Here is a 15,608-nt window from a genome sequence, read left to right as displayed (position 1 = left end):
GATCCAACATTGGTGTGATAATAGAAGGTTGAAGTTAGTAGTGGACTGGAAGATTGTACCCAGTGGTATACAAGGGACTGCAGATGCTGGAATCTTTCATAAAACACAAAGTGCTGGAGTAACTCAGCGGGTCAGGCAGCATCTCTGGAAGCCATGATTAAGTGATGATTCTGGTCGGGACCCTTCTTCAGATTAATGGTACTAGGGCAGAGAAAGCGGAGAAAGAGGTGGAAGCGGGACAGAACCTGGAGAGTGATAGGTGGTTGAGGTGGGGGAGTGGATTGGCAGATGGGAGGACAAAAGCTAGAGATGAAATGGACACTAAAGGGGACTAAAGGAGTCAAAAGAATGTCAGATAAGAAAAGACTGGTGAATGTAAAGCCAGAGGGAGGGATATAGGTAGTATGGAAGGAGATGGCAGAGGGAAGGGTGAAAGAATGGTATGGGGTAATTGTGACTGGACATGGTTTATGATGATATGATGGTAAGTTTATGATGATATGAAAATTGCTGGAGTCATTGATAGTGAAGAAGATTGTCTTAGAAAACAGAGCGGCATTGATCCACTGGAAAGTTGGATGAAGCAATGGCTGGTGAAGTTTACTATGAGGTAATGTATTTTGGGATGTCAAATACTGGCAGGACATGCACAGGAATAGAAACAACCTTTGGAGCGTTGATATAGAGAGACCTTGGGATGCAAATTCATAGTTCCAGGAAATTACCAACACAGGTGGTAAGGGGAAGAAGACATTTGGCATGCTTCCCTTTATGAGTCAAGGCACTGAATATAAGAGTTGTAACATCGTTGCAATATACAAAACATTGGTTCCGCCACATTTGGTGTGTCGTGTGCAGTTATGTTGCCACACCACAGAATGTGGTGACATTAGAAAATGTGCAGATGTTAACGCACAACATAGAACAGTACAGTACAGGAACACATGTCTGTGCTGAACATAATGCAAAGTTAAACTAATCTCTTCCTGTATATGATCCATATCCCTCCAAGTCTGCCTTCAACACTCCAGGGAAAACAAATATTTCTTATTTATAGGTCTGACAAAATTATTTGCAAATTAGATTTAAGATTTACTATTACAGGTGCACAACCTTTTATCCGAAGATCCAAATAACGAAAACCTCCGAATAGCGACATTTTTTCAGTCCTTGAAAAAAGGTCCTTGAAAACGTTCACGGAGGGCGGCCCGCAGAGGTGACAGAGGAACCTCCGGTCGGTCCTCGAAGAAAGGGGAACTAAATCCCCATCCATAAAAGAGAAGGTGAGGGTATATTGCGCGGGAGGGTTAATAATTGACAATATGCTGCTGTCTGCCCGCTGAGTTAAAAAAGTTCCCACGGTAGACTCACGATACACAGTGTATCGTGAATCTTGCGTGGGAACTTTTTTAACTCAGCGGGCAGGGAGCTGCAGATTGTCGCTCCCTTCAGTTTCACCCCACCTACACCCCTCTGCTTCCCGGCCATGTGTGTGACCCCTTCCCTCCCCTCTCCAGCTCCCCGCCCATTGCACCGGCGTGGGGGCTTTGTACTGTCTTCACGTCGGCAATGCCAGTCACCGGAGACGTCAGGACCAACGGGACACCGACCCCCAGGCCCACTGCAAGCACGGAGATCCCAGAGACCCACAGCCAGCAGCAGCCCAGCCCCGTTCCAACTCCAGAGGAAAACTGCAAACTAGCGGGAGACATCGGGACCACTAGAAGCCGTTCCCCGATGGGCCGCTACGGCGACAAGTGGCAGTTCGCCCACAGCCCGAGCTGTGCCCCCTCATCAGGACACCGACCCCCAGGCCCACTGCAAGCACGGAGATCCCAGATCAGCAACTCCAGCCCAGCCCCGCTCCAACTCCAGAGGGGCAGAAACTGATGGTGCGCAAGGTGCGTCTTGTTCTTGAGGTCGCGCAGCTCGGGCTGTGGGCGAACTGCCACTTTTCGCCGTAGCGGCCCATCGGGGAGCGGATTCCTCTGGAGTTGGGGGTGGGGGGGAGGGGGAGGGGGGGGTATTGTGCTGTTTGATCGCCCCCTGCTATCCCAGGGACAGGGAAACAGGACGTTCACCGAGGGTGGCCCACAGAGGTGACAGCGGAACCTCCGGTCGGTCCTCGACGAAAGGGGAACTAAATCCCCATTCATAAAAGAGAAGGTGAGGGTACATTGACCGGGAGAGTACGAATCCCAAGACAAAGTTGAGTGAGCGTTCACCGAGGGTGGCCCGCAGAGGTGACAGCGGAACCTCAGGTCGGTCCTGGAAGAAAGGGGAACTAAATCCCCATGCATAAAAGAGAAGGTGAGGGTATATTGCGCGGGAGGGTTAATAATTGACAATATGCTGCTGTCTGCCCGCTGAGTTAAAAAAATTCCCACGGTAGACTCACGATACACTAAGTGTATCGTGAGTCTTGCGTGGGAACTTTTTTATCTCAGCGGGCAGGGAGCTGCAGATTGTCGCTCCCTTCAGTTTCACCCCACCTACACCCCTCTGCTTCCCGGCCATGTGTGTGACCCCTTCCCTCCCCTCTCCAGCTCCCCGCCCATTGCACCGGCGTGGGGGCTTTGCACTGTCTTCACGTCGGCAATGCCAGTCACCGGAGACGTCAGGACCAACGGGACACCGGCCCCCAGGCCCACTGCAAGCACGGAGATCCCAGAGACCCACAGCCAGCAGCAGCCCAGCCCCGTTCCAACTCCAGAGGAAAACTGCAAACTAGCGGGAGACATCGGGACCACCAGAAGCCGTTCCCCGATGGGCCGCTACGGCGACAAGTGGCAGTTCGCCCACAGCCCAAGCTGTGCCCCCTCATCGGGACACCGACCCCCAGGCCCACTGCAAGCACGGAGATCCCAGATCAGCAACTCCAGTCCAGCCCCGCTCCAACTCCAGAGGGGCAGCTGCTACTGGTGCGCAAGGTGCGTCTTGTTCTCGGGCTGTGGGCGAACTGCCACTTGTCGCCGTAGCGGCCCATCGGGGAGCGGATTCCTCTGGAGTTGGGGGTGGGGGGGAGGGGGAGGAGGGTATTGTGCTGTTTGATCGCCCCCTGCTATCCCAGGGACAGGGAGACAGGACGTTCACCGAGGGCGGCCCGCAGAGGTGACAGCGGAACCTCCGGTCGGTCCTCGACGAAAGGGGAACTAAATCCCCATTCATAAAAGAGAAGGTGAGGGTACATTGACCGGGAGAGTAGGAATCCCAAGACAAAGTTGAGTGAGCGTTCACCGAGGGTGGCCCGCAGAGGTGACAGCGGAACCTCGGATCGGTCCTGGAAGAAAGGGGAACTAAAAAGAGAAGTGGAGGGTATATTGCGCGGGAGGGTATATCGCCTACCTGGAAGAAACCAGACATTTTTCCAGGATGTCGTCTGCACACCAAAGCTCACGTTTGGCGTCTCTGCTGCACACGGATATAAGAGTGTGAAAATGTCGCCTTAGGCCGCCTTAGGGCATGAAGCCCCGCTAGGGTGACATGAGTGCGGGAGGTGATTCAATGCTGCGGTCACATTTACAAATTCAGGAATTCATTCAACACACTGCATTTCATACAGACATTTATTCTGCAAGAAAAAAACTACACTGAAGACTCAAACTCGCGACCGAGGAACTGCCGGGATCAAGGCGCAAACTCGCGACCTTGCGGATATGAGCCGGGCACTCTACCACTGAGCCAGCCATTAAAATCTACGCTAAAAAATTTCCATTCCGAAGACCGACAAATTCCAAATTACGAAAAGTGTCTGGTCCCAAGGCTGTCGGATAAAAGGTTGTGCACCTGTACAACTAAATTCCCCTCCACCAGCTTTATGTTAATTAACTTTAAATGCTTACCAATGCACGAAGCTCTGTCAGAATATTAGTTATAGTTACATTTGGATCATCATATTCTTGTGGTTGTTCAAATGTGCGCCCTGTCTGGTTTAGCAGCCAAGCTGCTAACGATGTAAACATGTAGAATTGTTCACCAGGATTTGTGGGTAGAGCAAAGTAGTGTCTGTTCAAATAAACATTTTTATAAATAATTCCTAGATACAAAATATATATTCATCACACTAATTATTGGCTGATAAATCTATTATACAATATCTATTTAAAATGGGCCAGGTGTCTGCATGCTCTAATGCTTCCATTAAGCATGTACAATAATGAACATTTAGTACTCTTGATACTAAAAACGAGGTAGTCGGAGTATAAATAAAAACATAAAAAACAGGACAAGATAGTGCCAATCTGCCTCTCAAGTTCACTGCACCTTGCTATATGACCATTGGTAATTTTACACTTCCTATCCTATCTCTATAAAGCCATGGATATACCTAAATCAGAAACATTAACAGCCTGTCAGAAACATTAATTTTCCATAGCTACCCATATCTCTTTGTGCTACATAAACACCATTTTTTAAAATGTCAATGAAATATTCACATTAATCCCATCCAAAAATTAAATTAATTGAATAAATACTGTATCCAGTCATTAATGAATACACGGAAACATTTTATTATTACTACTACTAGCTTGAAAATGTTAAGATATATATGGAAGAATTTCCATAAAGACATATTTTTGTAAGTCACATCATTTGTAACCCAGGAAGACCTTTTATATGTTTTTCTTGGACAGGGAGACTTAAATAGTACACAATATTCCAGATGTGATCTTATCATAACCCTATTTAATTGCAGTCATTTTACATTTTGTACTCAAATAAAGATTCCATACAAAATCTAGAAAATATGTGCAGGAGTAGGCCATTCGGCCCTTCGAGCCTGCACCGCCATTCATTATGATCATGGCTGATCATCCAACTCAGTATCCTGTACCTGCCTTCTCTCCATACCCCCTGATCCCTTTAGCCACAAGGGCCACATCTAACTCCCTCTTAAATATAGCCAATGAACTGGCTTCAACTACTTTCTGTGGCAGAGAATTCCAGAGATTCACCACTCTCTGTGTGAAAAATGTTTTTATCATCTCAGTCCTAAAAGATTTCCCCCTTATCCTTACAAATCAGTAAAATGATTTTTTGTAAATTTGTTTATTCAGGTATGGGTATTACCAGCAAGTTCAACATTTATTGCCTATCCCTGGATTTGTAACTACAGTATTTTTTGGCTAGTCCACTTGAGTTTTTAGTCATTGCTGGTGTTGATAATGAGAGTTTCAGTCATGATAACACTGAATAATAAAACAACAGTTCAGTCAATGGAAGAGAGAAATGTTTCCAATTGACGGAAGAGCCAAGAACCAGGCATACAGAACAAAAAGCTGGAGTAACTCAGTGGGTCAGACAGCATCTCTGGAGAAAAGGAATAGGTGACGTTTCTGGTCGTGACTCTCTTCAGACTCTGGTTTCAATAAGCGAGTTTGGTATTCCGAAAAATGCAAGGAATCATGGGATTTGTCAAAGGTCAGTCGCTATAAAGATAAAGCGAACGAAGCTGGCTGTACAAACGCGAACAAGAGGTGCACCCTACAATGTCACCAGCGCAAGGCTTGCGGGATGATAGCAAGGAGTTTGGCTCCAACTGCAGTAGACAAACGATAATATTTCAGGTGGAATGAAGTTTGAGTGGAATAAATAGTGTGACCACAATCGCTTTGACAGTGGATAGTCTTGCTGCCTAAAGGACACACCACAGTGTAATCAAATGAACGACATCCAAATTGGAGCTGTAAAGAATTGCCTGCATCTGGCAGATTGTTTCCCGACACGGCGTCAGAGGCATGAGATGCAATCGCTGACATTTCCCATAGCCTCGCTTGTCACAGTATGAAAACTGTTGCAAAGGTGGTGGCTTGTTCTTTCAGTGAAAATAAAGATATAACGATTTAACACTATTCAACACTATTCGACCGTCTTCCACCCCCCCGCCCCCCCCCACAACCAAAACCTGAAATGACACCTGTTTGACAGCTCCGGCACCTAAAAAATTAGCACTGCAACACTGCTTATATTGGATTGGCAGCTCCTTCACAGGGCTCAACCTTGTACTCAGTTTTCCTCAGAGATGAATCTTTACCTTAACGGCACATTCACACCTCCTGTAGGTAAAACATCAGCCCACGTCACACTGATACATGCTGCCTGCCACAGAATAAATATATTTTGACACGTAAATTATGAATAAAGATAAGAAAATGTTTCAAACACAAGTAATATTTTCTTATTCCAGTAGCAAGCACATTAAGGATTAAATGAAAATAATAAATTCTTTAACTTTTTTAATATCTCATAATTGCAGATTAATGAACTGAACTAGAACTGGGACTGTGTAAGTAGTATGTGAACAGCAGAACAAGAAAGGAAGCTATTGAGTTGACAGAATTTAATTAATTGGTAGAATAGTTAACAATTTATACACAATTTATACAGAGTTGTGTTCGCTTTTTTTGACATATCCCATGATTCCTTGCGATAATCGGAATACCGAACTTGCTTATAAGCAAGTTCGGTATTCCGACTGCGCATGCCCAGGTCATAGGTCACCCGCTATAAACATTATCGGTAACAGTGGTGCTGCGTGTGTGCAGGCGCGCTTTGTCTGTGTTCGGGGTCGGGCACGGTTCTCCGGCGTTGCGGGCGCTGTTGAGTTGCATGCTTGGCCGTCCCATCCCCTCATGGGTGTCCTGTCCCTCTCCGGAGGTGTCTGGGGTGGCCCTGGGCTGGCGGGGCGGTGGCAGCCCTGGACTTGCAGCACCAGTCCAGGGCTGCCGGCCAACCCTGCGGGACAGGCAGAGCTGAGCTGGAGCCAGGTAGCTGGAGAGCAGGGTGAAACAGCGAGAAAGAGGGGGGCAGATGCTAGTGGGAGACGGGGGGGGGGGGGGGGGGGGGAGACTGGACCCGGCGGGACAGGCAGAGCCGAGCCGGAGCCAGGTAACGGGAGAGCGGGGTGTAACCGCTTATTGAAACCAGACTATCATTGTATCATTGTATGAAGAGAGTCACGACCCGAAATGTCACCTATTCCTTTTCTCCAGAGATGCTGTCTGACCCACTGAGTTACTCCAGCTTTTTGTGACTATCTTATGCAAACTTTGTGCAAAAAAATGTTCACTTCAGTCAGACCACAAAAACGAAACACATCTAATCTGGCTATGGTCAATTGGCATTCTGATGATTACAATCATTCACAAGAATGATGAAAAATGTTAATTGAAATGTATCTAAGGACCATTCCTTTGCTTCTAATGCTTTTTGTCGGGATCACTTTGCTGCAGATCTCATCGCATCGTTGCTCCAAACTTGGAGTAAAGAACTAAGTACTTTACAACATCTAAACCATTTGTTGGGATCTTGCTGGGCACAGAAAGACTCATGTTTTTCCACATTCCAAAAGTGATCACTTCAAGGCCTCCATTTGGCTTTGAAACACTTAAAATATCCCAAGATCTCAAAGGCATCTCCCTCTTTGCTCCTCTGTAATACGCCAGCGTCTTTCCCAGGAGTGCTGGTAACCCATTGGGTCGGCATTAATGCAGAATCCTATGTATCAACAATGCATCAAAACTATTCGGCCGCAGCAATCACAGCTCAACCATTAAGACACGGACATTAAAACAAAGATGAGTGCTACGAGGGCCTTAAGAAGAGGCGAGGAAAGATGTAGCAAATTATTCTAGGCGAGTCTGGGGCGTACAGTGCGCTAATATTCCCGCTCCCGTGTCTAGCGGCAGGACAGCCACACACCTGGACAGGGGCTTCATGTTGTTCTTTCGGATCAGACTTTCCTCGTAGTTCATCAGCTTCAGTTTGTCCAGGAGGTCCTCCATCGTAACAAACATCTGGTACAGGGCGCCGGGGCCCCGCTCCCCCTCATCGCCACGCCGGCCGTCCTCGGCCATCGGGCTGCGGCCGCCGCTCGCTCGGTCGCTCAACGGGCCCCGCGGCTCCGTCTCCAGAGATGGCGGCGCCTCGTCAGCCCCCACGGCCTGGAAATGCTGGCGTTGCCACGGCAACCCAAGAGCAGGCCCGGCCCGGGGAAAGCCCACGGCACAGGAAGTGGCGACACACGCTTGCTCCCGCGAGCAACGTCGTTGTCAAGGAGCCAGCATTGCTGCTGAGAATCAAGCGTAAATCAGAGACGAGAGTGTGTAATGAAATACTTAATTACAGCAGCATAACAGGCCTGTAAACATAATATGCGCATATAGTTTTTTAAAAATCAACAAATTAATAACCACAATAGGGTGATTTCACCAAAGGTCAAATGAGCGTAGATCCCCCCCTTAATAGCAATGTTACAACATTTTGAGATTTTAAAAATCAAGTCTGCAATTTATCCCATCAGATAAAGCATAACAATAAGTTTAATTTGACACCAAATTCACTTTCATATCTCAAGTATTAAAAAAGTTTTGGCCATTTTCATACTCGGAAATTAGCATCTTGTTCCCTATTGATTTTCAATGGACATTACAAAAAAGCTGTGATCTTGGATAGTCAAAAGCCCATTTCTTAAGGAAAGATTAACATTTTTAAATAGCCTAAGTGTCCAAAGATTATTCACAAATAATTCACAATATAACATGATTTTTATATCTAATTTGCATTAATTTATAGGCCAAATGGAAGGAATTTAGTGTTCAATTGCTGTAAATAAATGCCCATTTAAATCGGCTTTCTAGTGGGTTCATGTGGAACGCGCTGGTTTAGAACGTTGACATCGCGCTGGATTAGTGCCCTCAAATGCCGAGAAAAATACTGTGAGATATAAAAAGCCCAAAATGAACTACTCGTTATAGATAACTTGATATATAGGGTTATATATATGCCCCATTTAATGTAAAAATAAGGTACATACCTTTAATAGTTTGCTTTATAAAACCCTGGGGCTGCGAGAGGTTGCGGAGTGAACGAGAGGTTTTAAAACTATTATATCTATTATTCGAGGCCTATAAAACTAATAATAGCTTTTGCGACCGGGTCTTGCAGCGATTCTCCGTTAATGATTTACTAGGCTGAACATCTGCGATTGGAACAGCCTAGTAAAAATCGCGTTTTAAACCGGCCCCCTCCAAACAGCGCCAAAATCACACACAAGGGGTGGGGCAGATGCTCAGCCACGATTCAGGTAGGTTTTGTAACATACCTACCCTTAATAATGCCTTACTTTTGATGAAATTCAGCGAGCAAACGCGATAATTCCCGATATTTTGGATCTTAAAATCACCACGGCAAATGTCAGCTGTTCACTTCCGCCGCTTTCTACCTTCAGTTCCCTCTTGTAATTACCTCACTTTCTATCTTTTTTTTGCCTGAAAATTTAGGTCGCTGTGCTTCACGGTCACCCCGACTAGCACAGAAAATTTCAGCTAAAAAATCGGCCGTTTTCCATGTTTTTAACCGGTGGGAAAGTGCGTGTTTCCCCATTCACTTACATGTACCAAAGTGAGAGATGTCCTCCAGTTAAAATTTCCGGTCACGTGAGGGGGGATCTACGCTCATTTGACCTTTGGTGAAATCACCCTATACGAATGCAAAAGAAACCGAAGTCCTTAGTACGACCAATAGATCATAGTAGAAGTTAGTGCTGTGCAAAGATCCTATATCTATAAGATCTTTGGTGCTGTGTCTTCAAGACCGTGATGGTTGTTCGGAATCAGCAACAAAAGAGTGTTTAATGGTGTTGGAATATGATAGATTATGCTGAGAAATGTGAATTGTTACATTTGTGAGTAATTTGGGGCACCATATCTAAGGAAGGATATGCAGCCTCTGGAGAGGGACCAGAGAAGGCTTACAAAAATGATCCCAGGAATGAGTGGGTTAACACATGAGGCTTACCGAATAGTGAAAGGCTTGAATAGAGTGGATGTGGAGAGGTTGTTTCCACTAGTGGGAGAGTCTAGATCAGTAAAGTCCGATCAAGTTAATCCGAGGGTCTCCACTGCGGTAGATTATAGTTCAGGACTGCTCTCTAGTTGTGGTTGGATGGTTCAGTTGCCTGATAACAGCTGGGATGAAACAGTCCTGAAATTGAAGGTGTACGTTTTCACATTTCTATACCTCTTGCTTGATGGGAGAGGGGAGAAGAGGGGATAGCTGATGGCCATGCCGCGGCAGCGTGAGGAAAAAATGAAGAAAATGGAAGGGAGGTTGGTTTGTGTGACGTCCACAAGTCTCTGCAATTTCTGCTGTCTTGGATGGTGCTGTTCTCAAACCATGCAGTGATGTATCCCGATAAATTGCTTTCTACGGTGCATCTGTAGAAGTTGGTGAGAGTTGTTGGGGACATGGCAAACTTCATAAGCCTTCCCAGGAATTAGAGTCATTGGTGTGCTTTCTTGGCCATTGCTTCAACATGGGTGGTCCAGGAATAGTTAATGGTTATATTTTACTCCTAGGAATTTGATGGTTTCAACCATCTATACTTCGACGCTGTCAATACAGACCAGGGTCGACGCTTTGCAGCTTGAAATTAAAACATTATCTCCGTTGTCTTTCCCTTGCCCTTCACAAAACTATGCAAGATGACATTTGATCATGGTCACTCTTTGTGTGCTGGTCCCAGAGGAGAAGGATCTGCTATCAACCAATAAACCATAATCTGCATTCTGGTATCTTTATTGTCGCTCTGCCTTTTTATAATTGTGTTTAGCTTGATTGTATTAATTAATGTATGATATTATCTGATTTGATTGGATAGCATGCAAACAAAAGCTTTTCAGACTTTAGACCAGATATACAGTGCGGAAATAGGCCCTTTGGCCCATGAAGTCTGTGCAGACTGGCGATCACCCTGTACGGTAGCAATATCCTACATGCTAGGGACAATTTATAATTTTTTATCAAAGCCAATTAACCTAAAAACCTGTACATCCTTGGGGTGTAGGAGGAGACCGGAGCACCCAGAGAAACCCCACACAAACACACAGGGTGAAAGTATAAACTCCATACAGACAGGATCAAACTCGAGTCTCTTGTGCTGTAAGGCAACAACTCTAGAATTAGAATTAGAATTGAACGAAAGTCTGAACGAAATTTCGTGCCTGCAGTCATACATACAATAATAAACAACAATAAACACAAATTAACATCCATCACAATGAGTCCTCCAAGCACCTCCTCACTGTGGTGGGGGCAAACATCTTAGGGCTGCAGTCTCTTCCCTTCTCTTCTCCCTCTGCGCTGAGGCGATACCCCACCGGGCGATGGTACAAACAGTCCCGCGGCTCACCGAGCTCCGCGAAGGGGCCGGCTCAAACACCGCGGCCCGGGGTGGTCGAAGCTGCCGCCCTCCAGTCCAGCGGACGCAGCGAACCCCGGACTCAGGTCACCGCCGCCAGAACGCCGTCCCAGCCACCGGAGCACCGTTCCAGCCCCGAGCCAGATCGCCCTCACGTGAGTGCCGTTCCTCCCTGGAGCTGGGCCGCCCCGACGGGAGCGCCGTACTTCCCTTGAGCTGGGCCGCCCCGACGGGAGCGCCGTTACCCTCGAGCTGGGCCACCCCGACGGGAGCGCCACAGCCCCTCACGGGAGAGTCTCAGACCCGCGCCAGGTCGCCCTCACTGGAGCGTCACAGCCCCTCACGGGAGCGCCATTCCAGCCCCGAGCTGGACCGCCCTCACGGGAGCGAGCCCAGGGCGAGTCCTGACTGGCTCTGCCTCCGGAGTCTCGAGGTCGCCAGCTCCGCCATTAGGCCTCAGCGCAGACGGAGGCAGAGAAGGAGGATACGACAAAAAAGTCGCATTCCCCCGAAGGGAGAGACAGCAAGCCCTGTTTCAAACCCCCACCCCCCACATAAATACAGCCTAAAAACCAAAAACTTAACTAGACAAAACGAAAAAAACAACACAAAAAAGTAAAAACAAATGGACTACAGGCGAGCCGCTGCTGCCAGGGCAGCGCCGCCACTACTGCTGCACCACTGTGCCACCCTAATATATCTCGGTACACATGACAATAATAAATTAAACCTAACTGTCTCTTCAATTGATACAGGGATCCACAAACTTTATTGATGATTTAGATGAGAGGATTGTGAATAACTTGTGAATAATTTTTTTTGTTACTTGAATGGCTGGCAGTGGGGTTTGAGGAGGATGGAGAGAGAGAATTCACTGAATTTCGGACAGGCTGAGGAAATGGGCAAGCGCATGCTGGATGGAATATAATGTGGAGGAAAGGAATATGCGGTTAGTGTAGGAAAATAGCATTGAGGTAAAAGATAATGCATGATCTTAATAAATTGTAGATTAGACACAAGAGGCTTGATGTTCTACTCCTGCTTCCTTGTAATCCAACAGGCTTTGAGGTGTGAGAACAAAAACTGGAGTTCCTGAAGATAATCCATGCAATCACAAGGAGAATGTGGAAGGTCCACACTGGCAACACTAGAGGTCAGGGTTACACTAGAATTGTGAGGCAGCAGCTCTATTAGTTATGCCACTGTGTACCATCCACATACAAAATTTAGTATCAAAGCGCTTGGAGTGACTCCAAGGAGTCTTGGTAAATGCTTGGAATCACGGTTCACACAACGGAAGAAGGTTGGAGTTCAACTTCTTGACCCCAGGACGTTGATGTGGAGTGCCACAGAAAAATGCTACAGGTAATACTGCCACCTTGATAAAGGTTTTCTCTTCTCTGCAACAGGAGTTCTGTGAAACTATTTCTCTCTGCTCCTCCTCTGTGGTTTATACTGCTCTGCTGGTCTTCAACCATGTTCTTACCAAGATCAGCTACTTCTACAACCTTATATCTTTCCTCTGTACTTGGCTTCACCACCGTTTTGTCCTGTGTGATTCCCAGCTTAGTTTCCAAGCTTCCTAGTTTGGCCAGGATCTCAGGTATTCAATTCACCATTTCTTCCTTCAGCTTTCCCTCCACGTCCTGTGTTTTATCTTCTCAGCCATGCATCAGTTCCTTCAGACTCGCTCTCCCATAGCTTGGAGCTTCGCTTCTCCCACTGTGACAGGGTCCACATTTCTTTGTTGTCTGCCCCGTTCTTCCAAGTATGCCGACATTGATGAAATATATTGCTGCCTCACAACTCGTTCAATACTGACTTTAGTGTGGAACCTTCATGTTCTCCTTGTGATCAGATGGATTCCCACACTGACCCCCCCCCCCCCCCCCCCCCCCCCCCCCCCCCCAACCGGCACAAAAGTGGGTGGTGGTGAAATATTGCTGCAGCATCTTGATCGATTGACCAGGCGGGCTGAGGAATGGTTGATGGAATTTAATACAGATATAGGAGCAAAAATAGAAGGGGGGGGGAGTGCGGGTGTTGTATTTTGTGAAGTCTAACATGGGCAGGACCTATGCAGTGAATGGTAGAGCTCTGTGGCCTGTTTTAGAGCAGAGGGATCTGGGAGTGTAGGTGCATGGTTTCTTGCAGGTGGATAGGATGTTCAAAAATACTTTTGGCACATTGGCCATCATCAGTCAGTATTGAGTATAGCAGTTAGGAGGTCATGTTGCAGTTGTATAAGACGTTTGTGAGGCCGTATTTAGAGTATTGTGTTCAGTTCTGGGTATCATGTTATGAGAAAGATGTTGTCAAGCTGGAAAGGGTACGGATAAGATTTATGAGGATGTTGCAAGGACTGGAAGGTCTGAGCTATAGGGAAAGGTTATTCCTTAGAGCGCAGGAGGATGAGGGGTGATCTTATAGAGGTGTATAAAATCATGAGAGGAAAAAATTGGGTAGATGCACAGAGTCTCTTGCCCAGAGTAGGGAAAACAAGGACCAGAGGACATAGATTTAAGGTGAAGGGGAAAAGGGGAAATTCTAATAGGAATCTGAGCGGTATTTATTTCACGCAAAGGGTGGTGGTTGTATGGAACAAGCTGCCAGAGGAGATAGTTGAGGCAGGGACAATCCCAATGTTTAAGAAATAGTTGGACAGGTACATGGATAGGACAGGTTTGGAGGGATATGGGCCAAACATGTGTAGACAGGACTAGTGTAGCTGGGACATGTTGGCAGTGTGGACAAGTTGGGCCAAATGGCCTGTTTCCACACTGTGTGACTCTAAGACACAATAGTTTCTTCCTTCATCCCAAAATTGTGTTAGTTGGAAGATGATTTTACCACTGTAAGTTATTCCTAGTTTGATGGGTGTGGAAATAAAAGGCTTCAGAGAAGGAATTGAAAGTAGGCATGCAGGTGCAGCAGGCAGTGAAGAAAGCGAATGGTATGTTAGCTTTCATAGCAAAAGGATTTGAGTATAGGAGCAGGGAGGTTCTACTGCAGTTGTGCAGGGTCTTGGTGAAACCACACCTGGAGTATTGTGTACAGTTTTGGTCTCCAAATCTGAGGAAGGACATTATTGCCACAGAGGGAGTGCAGAGAAGGTTCACCAGACTGATTCCTGGGATGTCAGGACTGTCTTATGAAGAAAGACTGGATAGACTTGGTTTATACTATCTAGAATTTAGGAGATTGAGAGGGGATCTTATAGAAACTTACAAAATTCTTAAGGGGTTGGACAGGCTAGATACAGGAAGATTGCTCCCAATGTTGGGGAAGTCCAGGACAAGGGGTCACAGCTTAAGGATAAGGGGGAAATCCTTTAAAACCGAGATGAGGAGAACTTTTTTTCACACAGAGAGTGGTGAATCTCTGGAACTCTCTGCCACAGAGGGTAGTCGAGGCCAGTTCATTGGTTGTATTTAAGAGGGAGTTAGATGTGGCCCTTGTGGTTAAGGGGATCAGAGGGTATGGAGAGAAGGCAGGTACGGGATACTGAGTTGGATGATCAGCCATGATCATATTGAATGGCGGTGCAGGCTCAAAGGGCCGAATGGCCTATTCCTGCACCTAATTTCTATGTTTCTATGAATGTGCTGCAAGAAAATATGTTGGGGAATGGGATTAATGGGATGGCTTGGAGGGTCTATGTGGGCCTCTTTCTATGTTGTAAAGAAATATGAGAATTATGAGTTTATTAGAGCAACCATCTTCAGTTGATCACCAGTGATCTTTCTATCATTAAGTGATTGCACACTGTTCAGTTCCATTTACAACTCCTCAAAAGAAAAAGCAGACTGCATCTGGATTTAGCAGTTCTCAGCCAACATTCAAACATGGACTAATACTGTATGTGGGAAGTAACATTTGTATACTGTATGTTTTCCCAGGTTACAAAAGCCCGACTTACATACAGCCTGCACATACTTTAGAGATTTAGACTTTTTGACTTTAGAGACACAGCGTGGAAACAGGCCCTTCGGTCCACCAAGTCCGTGCTGACCAGTGATCACCTCATACACTGGGACTATTGTACACAATAGGGACGATTTACAATTTTCCAAAGCCAATTAACCTACAAACCTGTACGTCTTTGGAGTGTTGGATGAAACTGGAGCACCCAGAGAAAACCAAAGGTCACAGGGAGAACGTACAAACTCCATACAGATGGCACACCTAGTCAGGGTGGAACTCAGGTTTCTGGTGCTGTCAGTCAGCCAACTCTACCGCTGCACTGCTGTTCCACCCTGGACACACGATCAAGCATTTGGGAGCGGTGGGATAGATTTACAGGCTGATGTGGGACTGCAGTATGAAAATCTACCATGTGGGACCCTGATTTGTGACACTATCAAAGTGGTTGAGTTAAACACCTGAGTTTAATGACACATTGGCCTTG

At 46.4% G+C, this 15,608-nt stretch overlaps 1 protein-coding gene across 2 annotated transcripts in view; it reads right to left on the bottom strand.

Moving 5' to 3' along the window:
• Positions 1 to 7,982, bottom strand: part of ift57 (intraflagellar transport 57 homolog (Chlamydomonas)) — a 31,245-nt gene extending 23,263 nt beyond the window's left edge. Inside the window, exons 1-2 of one of the 2 annotated variants that reach the window (XM_055656329.1) lie at positions 7,702 to 7,982; positions 3,843 to 4,005 (exon numbers count right to left, since the gene is read on the bottom strand). In XM_055656329.1, coding sequence (XP_055512304.1) covers positions 3,843 to 4,005; positions 7,702 to 7,856 — 318 coding nt within the window. In that variant the 5' untranslated portion in view covers positions 7,857 to 7,982. The remainder of the gene's footprint in view (positions 1 to 3,842; positions 4,006 to 7,701) is intronic. The other variant, XM_055656321.1, reaches the window with a different exon arrangement.
• Positions 7,983 to 15,608: the final 7,626 nt, after the last annotated feature.

The sequence above is a fragment of the Leucoraja erinacea genome, chromosome 2 (genome assembly GCF_028641065.1).
Source record: "Leucoraja erinacea ecotype New England chromosome 2, Leri_hhj_1, whole genome shotgun sequence".
In the NCBI taxonomy this organism is placed as follows: domain Eukaryota; kingdom Metazoa; phylum Chordata; class Chondrichthyes; order Rajiformes; family Rajidae; genus Leucoraja; species Leucoraja erinaceus.
This window is presented reverse-complemented; position numbering and strand designations above follow the sequence as displayed.